The 25,527-nt window shown below is 47.9% G+C and overlaps 1 protein-coding gene across 1 annotated transcript in view; it reads left to right on the top strand.

The window, feature by feature from the left end:
- The window catches only part of polm (polymerase (DNA directed), mu), a gene marked incomplete at its 5' end in the record, with an annotated part of 35,340 nt that overhangs the window by 3,595 nt on the left and 6,218 nt on the right, over positions 1-25,527 (top strand). The window contains 5 exons of the mRNA XM_083792940.1: positions 11,200-11,370; positions 12,814-12,885; positions 16,019-16,139; positions 18,116-18,248; positions 23,109-23,211. Of these exons, the coding sequence (XP_083649066.1) occupies positions 11,200-11,370; positions 12,814-12,885; positions 16,019-16,139; positions 18,116-18,248; positions 23,109-23,211 (600 nt within the window). The remainder of the gene's footprint in view (positions 1-11,199; positions 11,371-12,813; positions 12,886-16,018; positions 16,140-18,115; positions 18,249-23,108; positions 23,212-25,527) is intronic.

Here is a 25,527-nt window from a genome sequence, read left to right as displayed (position 1 = left end):
ACCACTCTGCACAGCCACAACCACCTCCTTTCTGTGGGTACTACACCACTCTGCACAGCCACAACCACCTCCTTTCTGTGGGTACTACACCACTCTGCACAGCCACAACCTCCTCCTTTCTGTGGGTACTACACCACTCTGCACAGCCACAACCTCCTCCTTTCTGTGGGTACTACACCACTCTGTCTGCACAGCCACAACCACCTCCTTTCTGTGGGTACTACACCACTCTGCACAGCCACAACCTCCTCCTTTCTGTGGGTACTACACCACTCTGCACAGCCACAACCTCCTCCTTTCTGTGGGTACTACACCACTCTGCACAGCCACAACCACCTCCTTTCTGTGGGTACTACACCACTCTGCACAGCCACAACCACCTCCTTTCTGTGGGTACTACACCACTCTGCACAGCCACAACCACCTCCTTTCTGTGGGTACATACTACACCCCTCTGCACAGCCACAACCTCCTCCTTTCTGTGGGTACTACACCACTCTGCACAGCCACAACCTCCTCCTTTCTGTGGGTACTACACCACTCTGCACAGCCACAACCTCCTCCTTTCTGTGGGTACTACACCACTCTGCACAGCCACAACCTCCTCCTTTCTGTGGGTACTACACCACTCTGCACAGCCACAACCTCCTCCTTTCTGTGGGTACTACACCACTCTGCACAGCCACAACCTCCTCCTTTCTGTGGGTACTACACCACTCTGCACAGCCACAACCACCTCCTTTCTGTGGGTACTACACCACTCTGTCTGCACAGCCACAACCTCCTCCTTTCTGTGGGTACATACTACACCACTCTGCACAGCCACAACCTCCTCCTTTCTGTGGGTACTACACCACTCTGCACAGCCACAACCACCTCCTTTCTGTGGGTACATACTACACCACTCTGCACAGCCACAACCTCCTCCTTTCTGTGGGTACATACTACACCCCTCTGCACAGCCACAACCACCTCCTTTCTGTGGGTACTACACCACTCTGCACAGCCACAACCTCCTCCTTTCTGTGGGTACATACTACACCACTCTGCACAGCCACAACCTCCTCCTTTCTGTGGGTACATACTACACCCCTCTGCACAGCCACAACCACCTCCTTTCTGTGGGTACTACACCACTCTGCACAGCCACAACCTCCTCCTTTCTGTGGGTACATACTACACCCCTCTGCACAGCCACAACCACCTCCTTTCTGTGGGTACTACACCACTCTGCACAGCCACAACCTCCTCCTTTCTGTGGGTACATACTACACCCCTCTGCACAGCCACAACCTCCTCCTTTCTGTGGGTACTACACCACTCTGTCTGCACAGCCACAACCACCTCCTTTCTGTGGGTACTACACCCCTCTGCACAGCCACAACCTCCTCCTTTCTGTGGGTACTACACCACTCTGTCTGCACAGCCACAACCACCTCCTTTCTGTGGGTACTACACCCCTCTGCACAGCCACAACCTCCTCCTTTCTGTGGGTACATACTACACCACTCTGCACAGCCACAACCACCTCCTTTCTGTGGGTACTACACCACTCTGCACAGCCACAACCACCTCCTTTCTGTGGGTACTACACCACTCTGCACAGCCACAACCTCCTCCTTTCTGTGGGTACTACACCACTCTGCACAGCCACAACCTCCTCCTTTCTGTGGGTACTACACCACTCTGTCTGCACAGCCACAACCACCTCCTTTCTGTGGGTACTACACCACTCTGCACAGCCACAACCTCCTCCTTTCTGTGGGTACTACACCACTCTGCACAGCCACAACCACCTCCTTTCTGTGGGTACTACACCACTCTGCACAGCCACAACCACCTCCTTTCTGTGGGTACATACTACACCCCTCTGCACAGCCACAACCTCCTCCTTTCTGTGGGTACTACACCACTCTGCACAGCCACAACCTCCTCCTTTCTGTGGGTACTACACCACTCTGCACAGCCACAACCTCCTCCTTTCTGTGGGTACTACACCACTCTGCACAGCCACAACCTCCTCCTTTCTGTGGGTACTACACCACTCTGCACAGCCACAACCTCCTCCTTTCTGTGGGTACTACACCACTCTGCACAGCCACAACCTCCTCCTTTCTGTGGGTACTACACCACTCTGCACAGCCACAACCACCTCCTTTCTGTGGGTACTACACCACTCTGCACAGCCACAACCTCCTCCTTTCTGTGGGTACATACTACACCACTCTGCACAGCCACAACCTCCTCCTTTCTGTGGGTACTACACCACTCTGCACAGCCACAACCACCTCCTTTCTGTGGGTACATACTACACCACTCTGCACAGCCACAACCTCCTCCTTTCTGTGGGTACATACTACACCCCTCTGCACAGCCACAACCACCTCCTTTCTGTGGGTACTACACCACTCTGCACAGCCACAACCTCCTCCTTTCTGTGGGTACATACTACACCACTCTGCACAGCCACAACCTCCTCCTTTCTGTGGGTACATACTACACCCCTCTGCACAGCCACAACCACCTCCTTTCTGTGGGTACTACACCCCTCTGCACAGCCACAACCTCCTCCTTTCTGTGGGTACTACACCCCTCTGCACAGCCACAACCACCTCCTTTCTGTGGGTACATACTACACCACTCTGCACAGCCACAACCTCCTCCTTTCTGTGGGTACTACACCACTCTGCACAGCCACAACCACCTCCTTTCTGTGGGTACTACACCCCTCTGCACAGCCACAACCTCCTCCTTTCTGTGGGTACTACACCACTCTGTCTGCACAGCCACAACCACCTCCTTTCTGTGGGTACTACACCCCTCTGCACAGCCACAACCTCCTCCTTTCTGTGGGTACATACTACACCACTCTGCACAGCCACAACCACCTCCTTTCTGTGGGTACTACACCACTCTGCACAGCCACAACCACCTCCTTTCTGTGGGTACTACACCACTCTGCACAGCCACAACCTCCTCCTTTCTGTGGGTACTACACCACTCTGCACAGCCACAACCTCCTCCTTTCTGTGGGTACTACACCACTCTGTCTGCACAGCCACAACCACCTCCTTTCTGTGGGTACTACACCACTCTGCACAGCCACAACCTCCTCCTTTCTGTGGGTACTACACCACTCTGCACAGCCACAACCACCTCCTTTCTGTGGGTACTACACCACTCTGCACAGCCACAACCACCTCCTTTCTGTGGGTACATACTACACCCCTCTGCACAGCCACAACCTCCTCCTTTCTGTGGGTACTACACCACTCTGCACAGCCACAACCTCCTCCTTTCTGTGGGTACTACACCACTCTGCACAGCCACAACCTCCTCCTTTCTGTGGGTACTACACCACTCTGCACAGCCACAACCTCCTCCTTTCTGTGGGTACTACACCACTCTGCACAGCCACAACCTCCTCCTTTCTGTGGGTACTACACCACTCTGCACAGCCACAACCTCCTCCTTTCTGTGGGTACTACACCACTCTGCACAGCCACAACCACCTCCTTTCTGTGGGTACTACACCACTCTGCACAGCCACAACCTCCTCCTTTCTGTGGGTACATACTACACCACTCTGCACAGCCACAACCTCCTCCTTTCTGTGGGTACTACACCACTCTGCACAGCCACAACCACCTCCTTTCTGTGGGTACATACTACACCACTCTGCACAGCCACAACCTCCTCCTTTCTGTGGGTACATACTACACCCCTCTGCACAGCCACAACCACCTCCTTTCTGTGGGTACTACACCACTCTGCACAGCCACAACCTCCTCCTTTCTGTGGGTACATACTACACCACTCTGCACAGCCACAACCTCCTCCTTTCTGTGGGTACATACTACACCCCTCTGCACAGCCACAACCACCTCCTTTCTGTGGGTACTACACCACTCTGCACAGCCACAACCTCCTCCTTTCTGTGGGTACATACTACACCCCTCTGCACAGCCACAACCACCTCCTTTCTGTGGGTACTACACCACTCTGCACAGCCACAACCTCCTCCTTTCTGTGGGTACTACACCCCTCTGCACAGCCACAACCACCTCCTTTCTGTGGGTACATACTACACCACTCTGCACAGCCACAACCTCCTCCTTTCTGTGGGTACTACACCACTCTGTCTGCACAGCCACAACCACCTCCTTTCTGTGGGTACTACACCCCTCTGCACAGCCACAACCTCCTCCTTTCTGTGGGTACTACACCACTCTGTCTGCACAGCCACAACCACCTCCTTTCTGTGGGTACTACACCCCTCTGCACAGCCACAACCTCCTCCTTTCTGTGGGTACATACTACACCACTCTGCACAGCCACAACCTCCTCCTTTCTGTGGGTACTACACCACTCTGCACAGCCACAACCACCTCCTTTCTGTGGGTACTACACCACTCTGCACAGCCACAACCACCTCCTTTCTGTGGGTACTACACCCCTCTGCACAGCCACAACCTCCTCCTTTCTGTGGGTACTACACCACTCTGTCTGCACAGCCACAACCACCTCCTTTCTGTGGGTACTACACCCCTCTGTACAGCCACAACCTCCTCCTTTCTGTGGGTACATACTACACCACTCTGCACAGCCACAACCTCCTCCTTTCTGTGGGTACTACACCACTCTGCACAGCCACAACCACCTCCTTTCTGTGGGTACTACACCACTCTGCACAGCCACAACCACCTCCTTTCTGTGGGTACTACACCACTCTGCACAGCCACAACCACCTCCTTTCTGTGGGTACTACACCCCTCTGTCTGCACAGCCACAACCTCCTCCTTTCTGTGGGTACTACACCACTCTGCACAGCCACAACCTCCTCCTTTCTCTGGGTACTACACCACTCTGCACAGCCACAACCTCCTCCTTTCTGTGGGTACTACACCACTCTGCACAGCCACAACCACCTCCTTTCTGTGGGTACTACACCACTCTGCACAGCCACAACCTCCTCCTTTCTGTGGGTACTACACCACTCTGTCTGCACAGCCACAACCTCCTCCTTTCTGTGGGTACTACACCACTCTGCACAGCCACAACCTCCTCCTTTCTCTGGGTACTACACCACTCTGCACAGCCACAACCTCCTCCTTTCTGTGGGTACTACACCACTCTGCACAGCCACAACCTCCTCCTTTCTGTTGGTACTACACCACTCTGCACAGCCACAACCTCCTCCTTTCTGTGGGTACTACACCCCTCTGCACAGCCACAACCACCTCCTTTCTGTGGGTACTACACCACTCTGCACAGCCACAACCTCCTCCTTTCTGTGGGTACTACACCCCTCTGCACAGCCACAACCTCCTCCTTTCTGTGGGTACTACACCACTCTGTCTGCACAGCCACAACCTCCTCCTTTCTGTGGGTACTACACCACTCTGTCTGCACAGCCACAACCTCCTCCTTTCTGTGGGTACTACACCACTCTGCACAGCCACAACCTCCTCCTTTCTGTGGGTACTACACCCCTCTGCACAGCCACAACCACCTCCTTTCTGTGGGTACTACACCACTCTGTCTGCACAGCCACAACCACCTCCTTTCTGTGGGTACTACACCACTCTGTCTGCACAGCCACAACCTCCTCCTTTCTGTGGGTACATACTACACCACTCTGCACAGCCACAACCTCCTCCTTTCTGTGGGTACTACACCACTCTGCACAGCCACAACCTCCTCCTTTCTCTGGGTACTACACCACTCTGCACAGCCACAACCTCCTCCTTTCTGTGGGTACTACACCACTCTGCACAGCCACAACCTCCTCCTTTCTGTGGGTACTACACCACTCTGCACAGCCACAACCTCCTCCTTTCTGTGGGTACATACTACACCACTCTGCACAGCCACAACCTCCTCCTTTCTGTGGGTACTACACCACTCTGCACAGCCACAACCTCCTCCTTTCTCTGGGTACTACACCACTCTGCACAGCCACAACCTCCTCCTTTCTGTTGGTACTACACCACTCTGCACAGCCACAACCTCCTCCTTTCTCTGGGTACTACACCACTCTGCACAGCCACAACCTCCTCCTTTCTGTGGGTACTACACCACTCTGCACAGCCACAACCTCCTCCTTTCTGTGGGTACTACACCCCTCTGCACAGCCACAACCACCTCCTTTCTGTGGGTACTACACCACTCTGCACAGCCACAACCTCCTCCTTTCTGTGGGTACTACACCCCTCTGCACAGCCACAACCTCCTCCTTTCTGTGGGTACTACACCACTCTGTCTGCACAGCCACAACCTCCTCCTTTCTGTGGGTACTACACCACTCTGTCTGCACAGCCACAACCTCCTCCTTTCTGTGGGTACTACACCACTCTGCACAGCCACAACCTCCCCCTTTCTGTGGGTACTACACCACTCTGCACAGCCACAACCTCCTCCTTTCTGTGGGTACTACACCCCTCTGCACAGCCACAACCACCTCCTTTCTGTGGGTACTACACCACTCTGTCTGCACAGCCACAACCACCTCCTTTCTGTGGGTACTACACCACTCTGTCTGCACAGCCACAACCTCCTCCTTTCTGTGGGTACATACTACACCACTCTGCACAGCCACAACCTCCTCCTTTCTGTGGGTACTACACCACTCTGCACAGCCACAACCTCCTCCTTTCTCTGGGTACTACACCACTCTGCACAGCCACAACCTCCTCCTTTCTGTGGGTACTACACCACTCTGCACAGCCACAACCTCCTCCTTTCTGTGGGTACTACACCACTCTGCACAGCCACAACCTCCTCCTTTCTGTGGGTACTACACCACTCTGCACAGCCACAACCACCTCCTTTCTGTGGGTACTACACCACTCTGTCTGCACAGCCACAACCTCCTCCTTTCTGTGGGTACTACACCACTCTGCACAGCCACAACCTCCTCCTTTCTCTGGGTACTACACCACTCTGCACAGCCACAACCTCCTCCTTTCTGTTGGTACTACACCACTCTGCACAGCCACAACCTCCTCCTTTCTCTGGGTACTACACCACTCTGCACAGCCACAACCTCCTCCTTTCTGTGGGTACTACACCACTCTGCACAGCCACAACCTCCTCCTTTCTGTGGGTACTACACCACTCTGCACAGCCACAACCTCCTCCTTTCTGTGGGTACTACACCCCTCTGCACAGCCACAACCACCTCCTTTCTGTGGGTACTACACCCCTCTGCACAGCCACAACCACCTCCTTTCTGTGGGTACTACACCCCTCTGCACAGCCACAACCTCCTCCTTTCTGTGGGTACTACACCACTCTGTCTGCACAGCCACAACCTCCTCCTTTCTGTGGGTACTACACCACTCTGCACAGCCACAACCACCTCCTTTCTGTGGGTACTACACCACTCTGCACAGCCACAACCTCCTCCTTTCTGTGGGTACTACACCACTCTGTCTGCACAGCCACAACCTCCTCCTTTCTGTGGGTACTACACCACTCTGCACAGCCACAACCACCTCCTTTCTGTGGGTACTACACCACTCTGCACAGCCACAACCTCCTCCTTTCTGTGGGTACTACACCACTCTGCACAGCCACAACCACCTCCTTTCTGTGGGTACTACACCACTCTGCACAGCCACAACCTCCTCCTTTCTGTGGGTACTACACCACTCTGCACAGCCACAACCTCCTCCTTTCTGTTGGTACTACACCACTCTGCACAGCCACAACCTCCTCCTTTCTCTGGGTACTACACCACTCTGCACAGCCACAACCTCCTCCTTTCTGTGGGTACTACACCACTCTGCACAGCCACAACCTCCTCCTTTCTGTGGGTACTACACCCCTCTGCACAGCCACAACCACCTCCTTTCTGTGGGTACTACACCCCTCTGCACAGCCACAACCACCTCCTTTCTGTGGGTACTACACCCCTCTGCACAGCCACAACCTCCTCCTTTCTGTGGGTACTACACCCCTCTGCACAGCCACAACCACCTCCTTTCTGTGGGTACTACACCCCTCTGCACAGCCACAACCACCTCCTTTCTGTGGGTACTACACCCCTCTGCACAGCCACAACCTCCTCCTTTCTGTGGGTACTACACCACTCTGCACAGCCACAACCTCCTCCTTTCTGTTGGTACTACACCACTCTGCACAGCCACAACCTCCTCCTTTCTCTGGGTACTACACCACTCTGCACAGCCACAACCTCCTCCTTTCTGTGGGTACTACACCACTCTGCACAGCCACAACCTCCTCCTTTCTGTGGGTACTACACCCCTCTGCACAGCCACAACCACCTCCTTTCTGTGGGTACTACACCCCTCTGCACAGCCACAACCACCTCCTTTCTGTGGGTACTACACCCCTCTGCACAGCCACAACCTCCTCCTTTCTGTGGGTACTACACCACTCTGTCTGCACAGCCACAACCTCCTCCTTTCTGTGGGTACTACACCCCTCTGCACAGCCACAACCTCCTCCTTTCTGTGGGTACATACTACACCACTCTGCACAGCCACAACCACCTCCTTTCTGTGGGTACTACACCACTCTGCACAGCCACAACCTCCTCCTTTCTGTGGGTACTACACCACTCTGCACAGCCACAACCACCTCCTTTCTGTGGGTACTACACCACTCTGCACAGCCACAACCTCCTCCTTTCTGTGGGTACTACACCACTCTGCACAGCCACAACCACCTCCTTTCTGTGGGTACATACTACACCACTCTGCACAGCCACAACCTCCTCCTTTCTGTGGGTACTACACCACTCTGCACAGCCACAACCTCCTCCTTTCTGTGGGTACTACACCACTCTGCACAGCCACAACCACCTCCTTTCTGTGGGTACTACACCCCTCTGCACAGCCACAACCACCTCCTTTCTGTGGGTACTACACCACTCTGCACAGCCACAACCTCCTCCTTTCTGTGGGTACTACACCACTCTGCACAGCCACAACCTCCTCCTTTCTGTGGGTACTACACCACTCTGCACAGCCACAACCTCATCCTTTCTGTGGGTACATACTACACCACTCTGCACAGCCACAACCTCCTCCTTTCTGTGGGTACTACACCACTCTGCACAGCCACAACCTCCTCCTTTCTGTGGGTACATACTACACCCCTCTGCACAGCCACAACCTCCTCCTTTCTGTGGGTACTACACCCCTCTGCACAGCCACAACCTCCTCCTTTCTGTGGGTACTACACCACTCTGCACAGCCACAACCTCCTCCTTTCTGTGGGTACATACTACACCACTCTGCACAGCCACAACCACCTCCTTTCTGTGGGTACATACTACACCACTCTGCACAGCCACAACCTCCTCCTTTCTGTGGGTACTACACCACTCTGCACAGCCACAACCACCTCCTTTCTGTGGGTACATACTACACCACTCTGCACAGCCACAACCTCCTCCTTTCTGTGGGTACATACTACACCACTCTGCACAGCCACAACCTCCTCCTTTCTGTGGGTACATACTACACCCCTCTGCACAGCCACAACCTCCTCCTTTCTGTGGGTACTACACCCCTCTGCACAGCCACAACCTCCTCCTTTCTGTGGGTACTACACCCCTCTGCACAGCCACAACCTCCTCCTTTCTGTGGGTACTACACCACTCTGCACAGCCACAACCTCCTCCTTTCTGTGGGTACATACTACACCACTCTGCACAGCCACAACCACCTCCTTTCTGTGGGTACTACACCACTCTGCACAGCCACAACCACCTCCTTTCTGTGGGTACTACACCACTCTGTCTGCACAGCCACAACCTCCTCTAATCTCAATTGCACCCAAAAAACATGAACTTTTAACATTCAGTAGATTTTCTGTGATCTGGGGTTTTCTGGCTCAAACCGGTGCTCTGATTTGCCGGCAGTAAGTGATGTAAGACCCTGCAAATCCCATATATGTCAATGGGATTTGCCAGCAGATGTCACTGTTTTCACTGTGTTGCCTGTTTTCATTGTAGCTCAAAAGGCTTCCAACCCCCCAAGAAAACTTCAGACCACAGAAAATCCACTGAATGTTCAAAGTTCAGGTTTTTTGGGTGTAATTGAGGTCATAAAACCTAAAAGAAAAAAGAAAAAGTAAAATAAATGAAAATGAATGTCATAAAACCTTTAACCCATTCTGGGTGGGAACCCCTTTTGGTGTTCTAAGTACCCTTCTGGACGGGAACCCCTCTTGGGTTTCTGTACAGTATGTTGTACAGTATGTAAAAATGTAAAATAAAAATAAAAAGTTTTTTCAGAAAACTCAGGTCCGTTTTTAGAATCGGCCTCAGTCAGAGAATGCCTAAACACACTCCAGGAGCTTGAGAAGGTTACTGTAAAATGAGGGTATACAGTAAAGAAAAGAAAACTATATGCACATATCAACAGTAAAAAGAGTCAGACTAGACTCGAACAGACTTAGAAATACCGAATGGTATTTCTGCTCCTGCCAGGCTCGCTTAGTGACATCTGATACACAACACTGCACCCACCGTATCATAGGCTGTAATCACATAACAAGCCCTATATATTATGTTATGTTGTGAGCTTGTAGATCTGCTATTTTCACGTAGTGTTTGCCCGGGGGGTTGTGTGACGTTATGCAGTACATTGCGGCAACATAATAGAGCTGCTATTCAATCACACCATCTCATCCTTCTCTGCAGTGTTATTTTCGTCGACTAAAACTAAGACGAAAAATGTTCGTCGACTACCTATATTTCACTGGCGAAAACGAAATGGAAACTAAATGAAAACTAAGCTACGATGACTAAAACTAAGACTAAATGTATTGACAATTTTCGTCAACAGATAAAAACTAGACTAAAATGTTAGGAAGGGACTAGTGGACAAGAGATCCAGAATAAGTCATTTTACACTTGGTTGCATGCTGAAAATAATGCGCTGCGACGCGTTGTGGGCTTGTAGATCGGCTATTTTCAGCAAGTGTCAAATCAGTCATTACGACGGCATCAAGGCCCGCCAAAATACATTTTAGTAGACTAAATCACCTGTAGATTTAGTCGACTAAAATATTATGACATTTAGTCGACTAAAACTAGACTAACAATAAAACATTCCGGGTGACTACAATGTGACTAAAACTAAATGAAAACTATTCAAGAGACTATGACTAAAACTAAAATAGAAATTTTCTGCCAAAAACAACACTGCTTCTCCGTGACTCTAGGAGGCGCTGTCCGTCTTGGCCCAGAGTGCCGAGCTGGCAGAAGACGAGGGTCGTGGCGTTGCGTTTCGGCGAGCCGCGGCCGTGCTGAACTTCCTGCCCGACGCCGTCACGGCGGCGGAACAGCTCAGAGGACTGCCCTCGCTCGGAGAACATTCTCTACGGGTCGTCCAGGTCAGTGAACAGCTCAGAGGACTGCCCTCGCTCTGAAAACATTCTCTACGGGTCGTCCAGGTCAGTGAACAGCTCAGAGGACTGCCCTCGTTCGGAGAACATTCTCTACGGGTCGTCCAGGTCAGTGAACAGCTCAGAGGACTGCCCTCGCTCTGAAAACATTCTCTACGGGTCGTCCAGGTCAGTGAACAGCTCAGAGGACTGCCCTCGCTCTGAAAACATTCTCTACGGGTCGTCCAGGTCAGTGAACAGCTCAGAGGACTGCCCTCGCTCTGAAAACATTCTCTACGGGTCGTCCAGGTCAGTGAACAGCTCAGAGGACTGCCCTCGCTCTGAAAACATTCTCTACGGGTCGTCCAGGTCAGTGAACAGCTCAGAGGACTGCCCTCGCTCTGAAAACATTCTCTACGGGTCGTCCAGGTCAGTGCTTCGCAAACAACCCCCCCCCTTCAGTTTGGTAAGCATTAGATTAGACCCAATAGAATAAGGTCTGGAGAAGAGCCAGCTTTAGGTGGTTCGGGGCATCTGGTTAGGATGCCTCTCGGGCGCCTCCCTATAGGGAGGTCCTCGATGCATCTGGTTAGGACGCCTCTCGGGCGCCTCCCTCTAGGGAGGTCCTCGAGGCATCTGGTTAGGACGCCTCTCGGGCGTCTCCCTATAGGGAGGTCCTCGATGCATCTGGTTAGGACGCCTCTCGGGCGTCTCCCTATAGGGAGGTCCTCGATGCATCTGGTTAGGACGCCTCTCGGGCGCCTCCCTATAGGGAGGTCCTCGATGCATCTGGTTAGGACGCCTCTCGGGCGCCTCCCTCTAGGGAGGTCCTCGAGGCATCTGGTTAGGACGCCTCTCGGGCGTCTCCCTATAGGGAGGTCCTCGATGCATCTGGTTAGGACGCCTCTCGGGCGCCTCCCTCTAGGGAGGTCCTCGATGCACGTCCCGCTGGGAGGAGGAGACCCCCGGGGCTGACCAAGGATCACCTCCCGCTGGGAGGAGACCCCCAGGGCAGACCAAGGATCACCTCCCGCTGGGAGGAGACCCCCGGGGCAGACCAAGGATCAGATGGAGGGATTATACTATCTCTAAAGAAGTATATGCAGACCTCTTTTAGATTGTCATGAGCTGTACACCATAATCATCAAGATTAAAACAACAAATAATGAATTGAGAATATATATATATATATATATGAAAGTTTCACTTTTTAAATTATATTATGGAAGAAAATGTACTTTTACAAAATATTCAAATTAATTGAGATGGAGCTGTATATCACACTGAGAGTAGCTGTCGGTTTCTGGCTGTGAGTTCTGTTTTCTGACTGATTTCTCTGTTTTCTGGCTGTGATGTCTCTGTTTTCTGGCTGTGATGTCTCTGTTTTCTGGCTGTGATGTCTCTGTTTTCTGGCTGTGATTTCTCTGTTTTCTGGCTGTGATTTCTCTCCAGGAGATTCTGGAAGACGGGTGTTCCAGGGAAGTGGAATCCACCAAGCGGTCTGACCAGTACAGAGCCATGAAGGTCTATAAGCCATTGTTGTCTTTAATGAGCATCAGCGGTGAGGCAGCCTGTGTGTTTCAGGTGTTGACGGGTATCTTTGGGGTGTGTTTCAGGTGTTGACGGGTATCTTTGGGGTGTGTTTCAGGTGTTGACGGGTATCTTTGGGGTGTGTTTCAGGTGTTGACGGGTATCTTTGGGGTGTGTTTCAGGTGTTGACGGGTATCTTTGGGGTGTGTTTCAGGTGTTGACGGGTATCTTTGGGGTGTGTTTCAGGTGTTGACGGGTATCTTTGGGGTGTGTTTCAGGTGCTGACGGGTATCTTTGGGGTGTGTTTCAGGTGCTGACGGGTATCTTTGGGGTGTGTTTCAGGCGCTGACGGGTAACTTTGGGGTGTGTTTCAGGTGTTGACGGGTATCTTTGGGGTGTGTTTCAGGTGTTGACGGGTATCTTTGGGGTGTGTTTCAGGTGCTGACGGGTATCTTTGGGGTGTGTTTCAGGTGTTGACGGGTAACTTTGGGGTGTGTTTCAGGTGTTGACGGGTATCTTTGGGGTGTGTTTCAGGTGTTGACGGGTATCTTTGGGGTGTGTTTCAGGTGCTGACGGGTATCTTTGGGGTGTGTTTCAGGTGTTGACGGGTATCTTTGGGGTGTGTTTCAGGTGTTGACGGGTATCTTTGGGGTGTGTTTCAGGTGCTGACGGGTATCTTTGGGGTGTGTTTCAGGTGTTGACGGGTATCTTTGGGGTGTGTTTCAGGTGCTGACGGGTATCTTTGGGGTGTGTTTCAGGTGTTGACGGGTATCTTTGGGGTGTGTTTCAGGTGTTGACGGGTATCTTTGGGGTGTGTTTCAGGTGTTGACGGGTATCTTTGGGGTGTGTTTCAGGTGTTGACGGGTATCTTTGGGGTGTGTTTCAGGTGTTGACGGGTATCTTTGGGGTGTGTTTCAGGTGTTGACGGGTATCTTTGGGGTGTGTTTCAGGTGTTGACGGGTATCTTTGGGGTGTGTTTCAGGTGCTGACGGGTATCTTTGGGGTGTGTTTCAGGTGTTGACGGGTATCTTTGGGGTGTGTTTCAGGTGTTGACGGGTATCTTTGGGGTGTGTTTCAGGCGCTGACGGGTATCTTTGGGGTGTGTTTCAGGTGTTGACGGGTATCTTTGGGGTGTGTTTCAGGTGTTGACGGGTATCTTTGGGGTGTGTTTCAGGTGTTGACGGGTATCTTTGGGGTGTGTTTCAGGTGTTGACGGGTATCTTTGGGGTGTGTTTCAGGTGCTGACGGGTATCTTTGGGGTGTGTTTCAGGTGTTGACGGGTATCTTTGGGGTGTGTTTCAGGTGCTGACGGGTATCTTTGGGGTGTGTTTCAGGTGTTGACGGGTATCTTTGGGGTGTGTTTCAGGTGTTGATGGGTATCTTTGGGGTGTGTTTCAGGTGCTGACGGGTATCTTTGGGGTGTGTTTCAGGTGTTGACGGGTATCTTTGGGGTGTGTTTCAGGTGTTGACGGGTATCTTTGGGGTGTGTTTCAGGTGCTGACGGGTATCTTTGGGGTGTGTTTCAGGTGTTGACGGGTATCTTTGGGGTGTGTTTCAGGTGCTGACGGGTATCTTTGGGGTGTGTTTCAGGTGCTGACGGGTATCTTTGGGGTGTGTTTCAGGTGTTGACGGGTATCTTTGGGGTGTGTTTCAGGTGTTGACGGGTATCTTTTGGGGTGTGTTTCAGGCATTGACGGGTATCTTTGGGGTGTGTTTCAGGTGTTGACGGGTATCTTTGGGGTGTGTTTCAGGTGTTGACGGGTATCTTTGGGGTGTGTTTCAGGTGCTGACGGGTATCTTTGGGGTGTGTTTCAGGTGTTGACGGGTATCTTTGGGGTGTGTTTCAGGTGTTGACGGGTATCTTTGGGGTGTGTTTCAGGTGTTGACGGGTATCTTTGGGGTGTGTTTCAGGTGTTGACGGGTATCTTTGGGGTGTGTTTCAGGTGTTGACGGGTATCTTTGGGGTGTGTTTCAGGTGCTGACGGGTATCTTTGGGGTGTGTTTCAGGTGCTGACGGGTATCTTTGGGGTGTGTTTCAGGTGTTGACGGGTATCTTTGGGGTGTGTTTCAGGTGTTGATGGGTATCTTTGGGGTGTGTTTCAGGTGCTGACGGGTATCTTTGGGGTGTGTTTCAGGTGTTGACGGGTATCTTTGGGGTGTGTTTCAGGTGTTGACGGGTATCTTTGGGGTGTGTTTCAGGTGTTGACGGGTATCTTTGGGGTGTGTTTCAGGTGTTGACGGGTATCTTTGGGGTGTGTTTCAGGTGTTGATGGGTATCTTTGGGGTGTGTTTCAGGTGCTGACGGGTATCTTTGGGGTGTGTTTCAGGTGTTGATGGGTATCTTTGGGGTGTGTTTCAGGTGTTGACGGGTATCTTTGGGGTGTGTTTCAGGTGCTGACGGGTATCTTTGGGGTGTGTTTCAGGTGCTGACGGGTATCTTTGGGGTGTGTTTCAGGTGTTGACGGGTATCTTTGGGGTGTGTTTCAGGTGTTGACGGGTATCTTTGGGGTGTGTTTCAGGTGTTGACGGGTATCTTTGGGGTGTGTTTCAGGTGTTGACGGGTATCTTTGGGGTGTGTTTCAGGTGCTGACGGGTATCTTTGGGGTGTGTTTTAGGTGTTGACGGGTATCTTTGGGGTGTGTTTTAGGTGTTGACGGGTATCTTTGGGGTGTGTTTCAGGTGTTGACGGGTATCTTTGGGGTGTGTTTCAGGTGTTGACGGGTATCTTTGGGGTGTGTTTCAGGTGCTGACGGGTATCTTTGGGGTGTGTTTCAGGTGCTGACGGGTATCTTTGGGGTGTGTTTCAGGTGTTGACGGGTATCTTTGGGGTGTGTTTCAGGTGTTGACGGGTATCTTTGGGGTGTGTTTCAGGTGTTGACGGGTATCTTTGGGGTGTGTTTCAGGTGTTGACGGGTATCTTTGGGTTGTGTTTCAGGTGTTGACGGGTATCTTTGGGGTGTGTTTCAGGTGTTGACGGGTATCTTTGGGGTGTGTTTCAGGTGTTGACGGGTATCTTTGGGGTGTGTTTCAGGTGCTGACGGGTATCTTTGGGGTGTGTTTCAGGTGTTGACGGGTATCTTTGGGGTGTGTTTCAGGTGCTGACGGGTATCTTTGGGGTGTGTTTCAGGTGCTGACGGGTATCTTTGGGGTCGGGGTGAAAACGGCACATCGGTGGTTCAAACTGGGGATTCACACCCTGTCTCAGCTGGAGGACTCGGGACAGGCACTCAACCACACACAACAAGCAGGTGTGTGTGTGTGTGTGTGTGTGTGTGTGTGATTGATTGAATACTTTATTAATTAACAGTTTAGGACAAGCACAGGACAATAAGAGGGTCCCAGCCCTCAGTGTGTTCTCCGAGAACTAAATAAAGGTTGAAATGAAATGAAAATGAAATGAAAATACAAGGTCTTGTTTCCATTGGGGGCCCTCGTGCACTCAATTTGTGCGTGCGAGCGTGCGTGCGTGGGTGGGTGCGCTCCAGAATCAAGCACTTTCAAGATTATATTTTTAAATGTTCAACAATAGCAGACTTGTACAAGCTTGTACATCTGCTCGTTTTGAGAACTACAGTTCTAAACCACTGTTCTAAATCCTAAATACGTTATGTTGCTACAGTATGTATGTACAGTACAACATGCTGTCGCAGGAAGAAACCACCTAAGCACCCCATTTTCCAGGAAAATAAAAAATATACATTTTTCAGCAAATGAAGAAAACCTTATATTTCGAAAACAAAGCGACACTGCCCAAACACAGTTGGTGTTGTGACTTTTACTTCCATGAGAAGGTGGTGGAGTTAGTTGCTTTATCAGAACCGTTTCAGGGTCCAATGGAGTTAAGAGGTTTTGTCCAAAGCACTTTGTTACTTTCCATTGGTTCAATATTTTCAAAACAACACAAACAACACACAGACGTAAAGGGTGTTCAATAGCACTGATTTATGGAACAACACACAGACGTAAAGGGTGTTCAATAGCACTGATTTATGGAACAACACACAGACGTAAAGGGTGTTCAATAGCACTGATTTATGGAACAACACACAGACGTAAAGGGTGTTCAATAGCACTGATTTATGAAACAACACACAGACGTAAAGGGTGTTCAATAGCACTGATTTATGGAACAACACACAGACGTAAAGGGTGTTCAATAGCACTGATTTATGAAACAACACACAGACGTAAAGGGTGTTCAATAGCACTGATTTATGAAACAACACACAGACGTAAAGGGTGTTCAATAGCACTGATTTATGAAACAACACACAGACGTAAAGGGTGTTCAACAGCACTGATTTATGAAACAACACACAGACGTAAAGGGTGTTCAATAGCACTGATTTATGGAACAACACACAGACGTAAAGGGTGTTCAATAGCACTGATTTATGGAACAACACACAGACGTAAAGGGTGTTCAATAGCACTGATTTATGGAACAACACACAGACGTAAAGGGTGTTCAATAGCACTGATTTATGGAACAACACACAGACGTAAAGGGTGTTCAATAGCACTGATTTATGGAACAACACACAGACGTAAAGGGTGTTCAATAGCACTGATTTATGCAAAAGAAAATATCTAAAATCTCGAAAATGGGGTCATTTTTTCCTCCCAACAACAATGATATACCATATAGCCGTTTATATACTGTAGCTAAACTCTAAAATGACACAAATGCTGTCCCGGTTTTAACAGTAACAAGACTACTCGCCCCGTTTCTGTTTTCCTCCCAGATTTTTCCCCAGTGAGGGGTGGGAGAGGCTGGACAGCAGACGGCTGGACTTTGAATTTCTCTAACTATAAACTTTCATGACAGCAGACAGCCTAAGTACAAATATAATTTATGAAAAGCTACTCGTTGTATGTCTCATACAGTGACAATAAAGATCTTATCTTACAGTGAAGTCTGTTCACAGAAGTTGTTGTAGGATATGTGGGGATTATCTGACGAGGTACCATTTGAGTGTGCAAAATCTTACATATACTAAATAATACTAAATAGTTTCTAGGGTCAATATAAGTCAAATAATATAGCCTTTCCACAGGAGTATATTTTTATATTTTTCCAAAAAGAATACAGACAGCCAATAGCATATTACAAAGTTATCCCCCTCACTGGGGAAAATTCCGGGAAGAAAAACGGCCACACACCGGGGTGAGTATTCCAGTATTCGTTTTAACAGGCTAATGAGTGACGTTTTGTCTTTCTCAGGTGTCCAGCATTACACTGACCTGAACCAGCCGGTCACTAAGGCAGAGGCTGACGCCATCGGCCACCTAGTGGAGACAGCTGTTGTTGCAGTGTCACCAGGAGCACAGGTTACTCTCATTGGGGGATTCAGAAGGTACTGTATAATATGTATTTTTGAGTGGTGCAACCACTTACGGAGCTGTGTGTGTGTGTGTGTGTGTGTGTGTGTGTGTGTGTGTGTGTGTGTGTGTGTGTGTGTGTGTGTGTGTGTGGGTGGGTCTGAGCACGAAAACAGCATGGTTGTTTTTCACCACCTGTGCGCAACCTAACACACACATGCACATATAAACTGTATAAGGATTTCGGGTGTGCCAGTACAGTACAGTACAGTACAGGGTACAGTAGAGGGACCCCCACACAGTAATTCTGTCATTTCTCAACCGTTACCGGGCCGGCACCCTGGGTGCGTTCCTGGGGGTCTGCAACTCCCCCCACATGCATTTAGTTTGTATCTCTAAAGGTGACAATAGAAGGGCTTGTATCTCTAAAGGTGACAATAGAAGGGCTTGTATCTCTAAAGGTGACAATAGAAGGGCTTGTATCTCTAAAGGTGACAATAGAAGGGCTTGTATCTCTAAAGGTGACAATAGAAGGGCTTGTATCTCTAAAGGTGACAATAGAAGGGCTTGTATCTCTAAAGGTGACAATAGAAGGGCTTGTATCTCTAAAGGTGACAATAGAAGGGCTTGTATCTCTAAAGGTGACAATAGAAGGGCTTGTATCTCTAAAGGTGACAATAGAAGGGCTTGTATCTCTAAAGGCGACAATAGAAGGGCTTGTATCTCTAAAGGTGACAATAGAAGGGCTTGTATCTCTAAAGGTGACAATAGAAGGGCTTGTATCTCTAATGGTGACAATAGAAGGGCTTGTATCTCTAAAGGTGACAATAGAAGGGCTTGTATCTCTAAAGGTGACAATAGAAGGGCTTGTATCTCTAAAGGTGACAATAGAAGGGCTTGTATCTCTAAAGGTGACAATAGAAGGGCTTGTATCTCTAATGGTGACAGTAGAAGGGCTTGTATCTCTAAAGGTGACAATAGAAGGGCTTGTATCTCTAAAGGTGACAATAGAAGGGCTTGTATCTCTAAAGGTGACAATAGAAGGGCTTGTATCTCTAAAGGTGACAATAGAAGGGCTTGTATCTCTAAAGGTGACAATAGAAGGGCTTGTATCTCTAAAGGTGACAATAGAAGGGCTTGTATCTCTAAAGGTGACAATAGAAGGGCTTGTATCTCTAAAGGTGACAATAGAAGGGCTTGTATCTCTAATGGTGACAATAGAAGGGCTTGTATCTCTAAAGGTGACAATAGAAGGGCTTGTATCTCTAAAGGTGACAATAGAAGGGCTTGTATCTCTAATGGTGACAATAGAAGGGCTTGTATCTCTAATGGTGACAATAGAAGGGCTTGTATCTCTAAAGGTGACAATAGAAGGGCTTGTATCTCTAAAGGTGACAATAGAAGGGCTTGTATCTCTAATGGTGATAATAGAAGGGCTTGTATCTCTAATGGTGATAATAGAAGGGCTTGTATCTCTAAAGGTGACAATAGAAGGGCTTGTATCTCTAAAGGTGACAATAGAAGGGCTTGTATCTCTAAAGGTGACAATAGAAGGGCTTGTATCTCTAAAGGTGACAATAGAAGGGCTTGTATCTCTAAAGGTGACAATAGAAGGGCTTGTATCTCTAAAGGTGACAATAGAAGGGCTTGTATCTCTAAAGGTGACAATAGAAGGGCTTGTATCTCTAAAGGTGACAGTAGAAGGGATGAGCTATATATGGATATCATATCGATGTCGTGATTCGTGATGGGAAGCTAGATACTGTCTGGAATTGTGGATATTGTAATATCGCAAAGAGTTTGCCCTTTTCCTGGTTTAAATCACGTAATCCAGTAGATGTTATGGAAAGTGACGGTCATGATGTAGATTTGATCTTATTTCCAGAGGGAAGGTGACGGTCATGATGTAGATTTGATCTTATTTCCAGAGGTAAAGTGACGGTCATGATGTAGAGTTGATCTTATTTCCAGAGGTAAAGTGACTGTCATGATGTAGATTTGATCTTATTTCCAGAGGTAAAGTGACGGTCATGATGTAGATTTGATCTTATTTCCAGAGGTAAAGTGACGGTCATGATGTAGATTTGATCTTATTTCCAGAGGGAAGGTGACTGTCATGATGTAGAGTTGATCTTATTTCCAGAGGTAAAGTGACGGTCATGATGTAGATTTGATCTTATTTCCAGAGGTAAAGTGACGGTCATGATGTAGAGTTGATCTTATTTCCAGAGGTAAAGTGACTGTCATGATGTAGAGTTGATCTTATTTCCAGAGGTAAAGTGACTGTCATGATGTAGATTTGATCTTATTTCCAGAGGTAAAGTGACGGTCATGATGTAGATTTGATCTTATTTCCAGAGGTAAAGTGACGGTCATGATGTAGATTTGATCTTATTTCCAGAGGGAAGGTGACTGTCATGATGTAGAGTTGATCTTATTTCCAGAGGTAAAGTGACGGTCATGATGTAGATTTGATCTTATTTCCAGAGGTAAAGTGACGGTCATGATGTAGATTTGATCTTATTTCCAGAGGTAAAGTGACGGTCATGATGTAGATTTGATCTTATTTCCAGAGGTAAAGTGACGGTCATGATGTAGATTTGATCTTATTTCCAGAGGGAAGGTGACGGTCATGATGTAGATTTGATCTTATTTCCAGAGGGAAAGTGACGGTCATGATGTAGAGTTGATCTTATTTCCAGAGGGAAAGTGACGGTCATGATGTAGAGTTGATCTTATTTCCAGAGGTAAAGTGACGGTCATGATGTAGAGTTGATCTTATTTCCAGAGGGAAGGTGACGGTCATGATGTAGATTTGATCTTATTTCCAGAGGGAAGGTGACGGTCATGATGTAGAGTTGATCTTATTTCCAGAGGTAAAGTGACGGTCATGATGTAGAGTTGATCTTATTTCCAGAGGGAAAGTGACGGTCATGATGTAGATTTGATCTTATTTCCAGAGGTAAAGTGACGGTCATGATGTAGATTTGATCTTATTTCCAGAGGTAAAGTGACGGTCATGATGTAGAGTTGATCTTATTTCCAGAGGGAAGGTGACGGTCATGATGTAGATTTGATCTTATTTCCAGAGGGAAGGTGACGGTCATGATGTAGAGTTGATCTTATTTCCAGAGGGAAGGTGACGGTCATGATGTAGATTTGATCTTATTTCCAGAGGTAAAGTGACGGTCATGATGTAGATTTGATCTTATTTCCAGAGGTAAAGTGACGGTCATGATGTAGATTTGATCTTATTTCCAGAGGTAAAGTGACGGTCATGATGTAGATTTGATCTTATTTCCAGAGGGAAGGTGACGGTCATGATGTAGATTTGATCTTATTTCCAGAGGGAAAGTGACGGTCATGATGTAGAGTTGATCTTATTTCCAGAGGGAAAGTGACGGTCATGATGTAGATTTGATCTTATTTCCAGAGGGAAAGTGACGGTCATGATGTAGATTTGATCTTATTTCCAGAGGGAAGGTGACGGTCATGATGTAGATTTGATCTTATTTCCAGAGGGAAGGTGACGGTCATGATGTAGATTTGATCTTATTTCCAGAGGTAAAGTGACGGTCATGATGTAGATTTGATCTTATTTCCAGAGGTAAAGTGACGGTCATGATGTAGATTTGATCTTATTTCCAGAGGTAAAGTGACGGTCATGATGTAGAGTTGATCTTATTTCCAGAGGTAAAGTGACGGTCATGATGTAGATTTGATCTTATTTCCAGAGGTAAAGTGACTGTCATGATGTAGAGTTGATCTTATTTCCAGAGGTAAAGTGACGGTCATGATGTAGATTTGATCTTATTTCCAGAGGTAAAGTGACGGTCATGATGTAGAGTTGATCTTATTTCCAGAGGGAAGGTGACGGTCATGATGTAGATTTGATCTTATTTCCAGAGGGAAGGTGACGGTCATGATGTAGATTTGATCTTATTTCCAGAGGTAAAGTGACGGTCATGATGTAGAGTTGATCTTATTTCCAGAGGGAAGGTGACGGTCATGATGTAGATTTGATCTTATTTCCAGAGGTAAAGTGACGGTCATTATGTAGAGTTGATCTTATTTCCAGAGGTAAAGTGGCGGTCATGATGTAGAGTTGATCTTATTTCCAGAGGGAAGGTGACGGTCATGATGTAGATTTGATCTTATTTCCAGAGGTAAAGTGACGGTCATGATGTAGAGTTGATCTTATTTCCAGAGGTAAAGTGACGGTCATGATGTAGATTTGATCTTATTTCCAGAGGTAAAGTGACGGTCATGATGTAGATTTGGTCTTATTTCCAGAGGTAAAGTGACGGTCATGATGTAGATCTGATCTTATTTCCAGAGGGAAGGTGACGGTCATGATGTAGATCTGATCTTATTTCCAGAGGGAAGGTGACGGTCATGATGTAGAGTTGATCTTATTTCCAGAGGTAAAGTGACGGTCATGATGTAGAGTTGATCTTATTTCCAGAGGTAAAGTGACGGTCATGATGTAGAGTTGATCTTATTTCCAGAGGTAAAGTGACGGTCATGATGTAGAGTTGATCTTATTTCCAGAGGTAAAGTGACGGTCATGATGTAGATCTGATCTTATTTCCAGAGGTAAAGTGACGGTCATGATGTAGATTTGATCTTATTTCCAGAGGGAAGGTGACGGTCATGATGTAGATTTGATCTTATTTCCAGAGGTAAAGTGACGGTCATGATGTAGATTTGATCTTATTTCCAGAGGGAAAGTGACGGTCATGATGTAGATTTGATCTTATTTCCAGAGGGAAAGTGACGGTCATGATGTAGAGTTGATCTTATTTCCAGAGGGAAGGTGACGGTCATGATGTAGATTTGATCTTATTTCCAGAGGTAAAGTGACGGTCATGATGTAGATTTGATCTTATTTCCAGAGGGAAGGTGACTGGTCATGACGTAGATTTCCTCCTCACACACCCAGAAGAAGGAAAGGAGGATGGTCTAATATTCAAGGTGGTCGCCTGGCTGGAAGCTCAGGTAAAACTTAACCCAGGACGATTCTGCAAATGTCTTCTAAATCCTGACAGTTTTCTATGTTTCTATTATGTCATTCGTTCTCAAACAATTTCATGTCAAGGACCCCCAAAAATATATGACCCCCATCTGAAAATATGTTGTTCCAGGGACCCTCCCAGAAGCAAAGATTTGAGTTAAAAACATTCACTGATTCACTGAAAGAATATATTCAAACATTTGGGCCACATTTTCACGATTTTTCAAGCTCGTAGCGTGGCACTCTGTGCTGCACTACGAGCTTGTAGATCTGCTATTTTTCAATAGCTAAAGTACAACATAATGCTTAAAACCCCAAAAGGGGTTCCCACCCTGAATGGGTTAACTGTTGTTGCTGTCTTTTCAACATCCAAGACGGACACATTTTTATGTAGTTTTAGTCAAGTCAAGTCTTTTTAGTCATATTTTAGTCCTCCATATTTTAGTGTTAGTCTAGTTTTAGAAGCCCACTAAATATCATAAGATTTTAGTTGACTAAAATCTACAGACTAAAGTGTATTTTGGCGGGCCTGGATGGTGTGGTAATGCCTGATTTTACACTCTGTTGCATGCTGAAAATAGCCGATCTACAAGCTCACATAATAACTAACAGATCTACAAGCTCACAACGCATGGCAGTGTGAAGCGTTGTAGAATTCTATACATATAATATTTATTTGTATCTTTTATTTATTCTTTGCACAAAAGTATCATAACGGTACCGTCGCCCCTAATCCATCTCGCCCTCGTGTTCTTCCCGCCAACCTCACGCTGACCACTCGGTGCGGCGCGGTACTTGCATTCTTTATTTAGTTTGACTGAGAATAAGGTTAGAAATAAGTTCAGCTTTAGGCATAGTTTTACTGGAGTTAACCTTAGGAATCAGGTTAGGTTTAAGCGTTTAACCCATTTAGACCTGAGGACGATTCTAAATAGATGTCTAACAATGCCCAATTTATGGAAAATGTCATGTATTGTGCCTCTCCCCAAGAAGCCTGGAGCCACTGAACTAAAAGACTTCAGGCCCATTGCTCTTACTTCCATTTTGGGAAAATGTTTTGAAAGAGTTATAAGCAGACAAATCACAGCGATGGTTTCTAACAGCTTAGATCATCTCCAATTTGCTTATAAAAGTCAGAGAGGAACTGATGATGCAACTATCAGCCTGCTTAACCCCCTGTCAAAGCATCTCCAAGTCCCCTCCCACTTTGCCAGGGTCCTTTTTATTGATTTTACCTCTGCTTTCAACAGCATGCAGATACATACCCTTCTGCAGAGACTCATTGACATAGGGGTAAATGGAGGTATTGTCCATCTGGTCAGAGACTTCCTCTCTGACCGTCCTCAACAGGTCCGTGTTAATGATACTCTGTCTGACATCACTGTGCTTAACACCGGTGCTCCACAGGGGACTATCTTATCCCCCCTACTTTTCTCCTTATATACAAATGAATTCCAGTTAGACCAGGATATGTTTCATTTGTTCAAATATGCGGATGATATGGCCCTGGTTGCCTTACTGAAGAAGGGGGACACAGTGGGGGAGGAAGCATACAGAGCACATGTGTTATCTCTTCAGAACTGGTGCGATAAAAGCTCCTTAGGGATCAATGTGACAAAAACAAAAGAACTTGTCATTCATGAAAAGGAACCTGTGCAGTCCATTACAATTGGTGGACAAATAGTGGAGGTAGTAGACACCTTTAAATACTTAGGCACTTATATTGACAGCAAACTCAATTTCAGTGAAAATACTGACCAGATTTTTAAAACTTGTAACCAACGCCTCCACCTACTACGCAAGCTCAACTCCTTTAGAGTGAGCAAGCATATCATGGAAACAGTCTATAAAAACCTGATAGAGGGAATCTTGACTTTTAACATGGCAATGTGGTTTGGCAATCTAAATGTCAAAGGAAGAAGCAAGCTGCAGCGAATAGTAAATCTAGCCTCAAAAATAATTGGGAAGAGACAGAAACAACTAGTCTGTATCTACAAGGAGGTACTTCGTAAAAAAGCTACCAAGATAGCAAACGACCCCTCTCATCCACTCTGCAGCGAGTTCCAACTACTTCCCTCTGGTAGACGGTACAAAGTACCAAGAGCTAACCGTAACATTTTTAAAAATTCTTTCATACCAAATGCCATTAAGGCACTAAATGATACAATGTCTCGCTAGATTAGTTTTCTTTTCCAATGTATCTGCCACTGTTGTCCTGCACTTTTTGCCATGAAAAATAATTGTGTTAAGTGTTGTTGCTGTTGTTGTAACTGTTTGTTTTTTACTGTTTGAGACCGAAG

Source organism: Protomyctophum parallelum (assembly GCF_964188405.1).
Source record: "Protomyctophum parallelum genome assembly, chromosome: 21".
Taxonomy (NCBI): Eukaryota; Metazoa; Chordata; class Actinopteri; order Myctophiformes; family Myctophidae; genus Protomyctophum; species Protomyctophum parallelum.
This window is presented reverse-complemented; position numbering and strand designations above follow the sequence as displayed.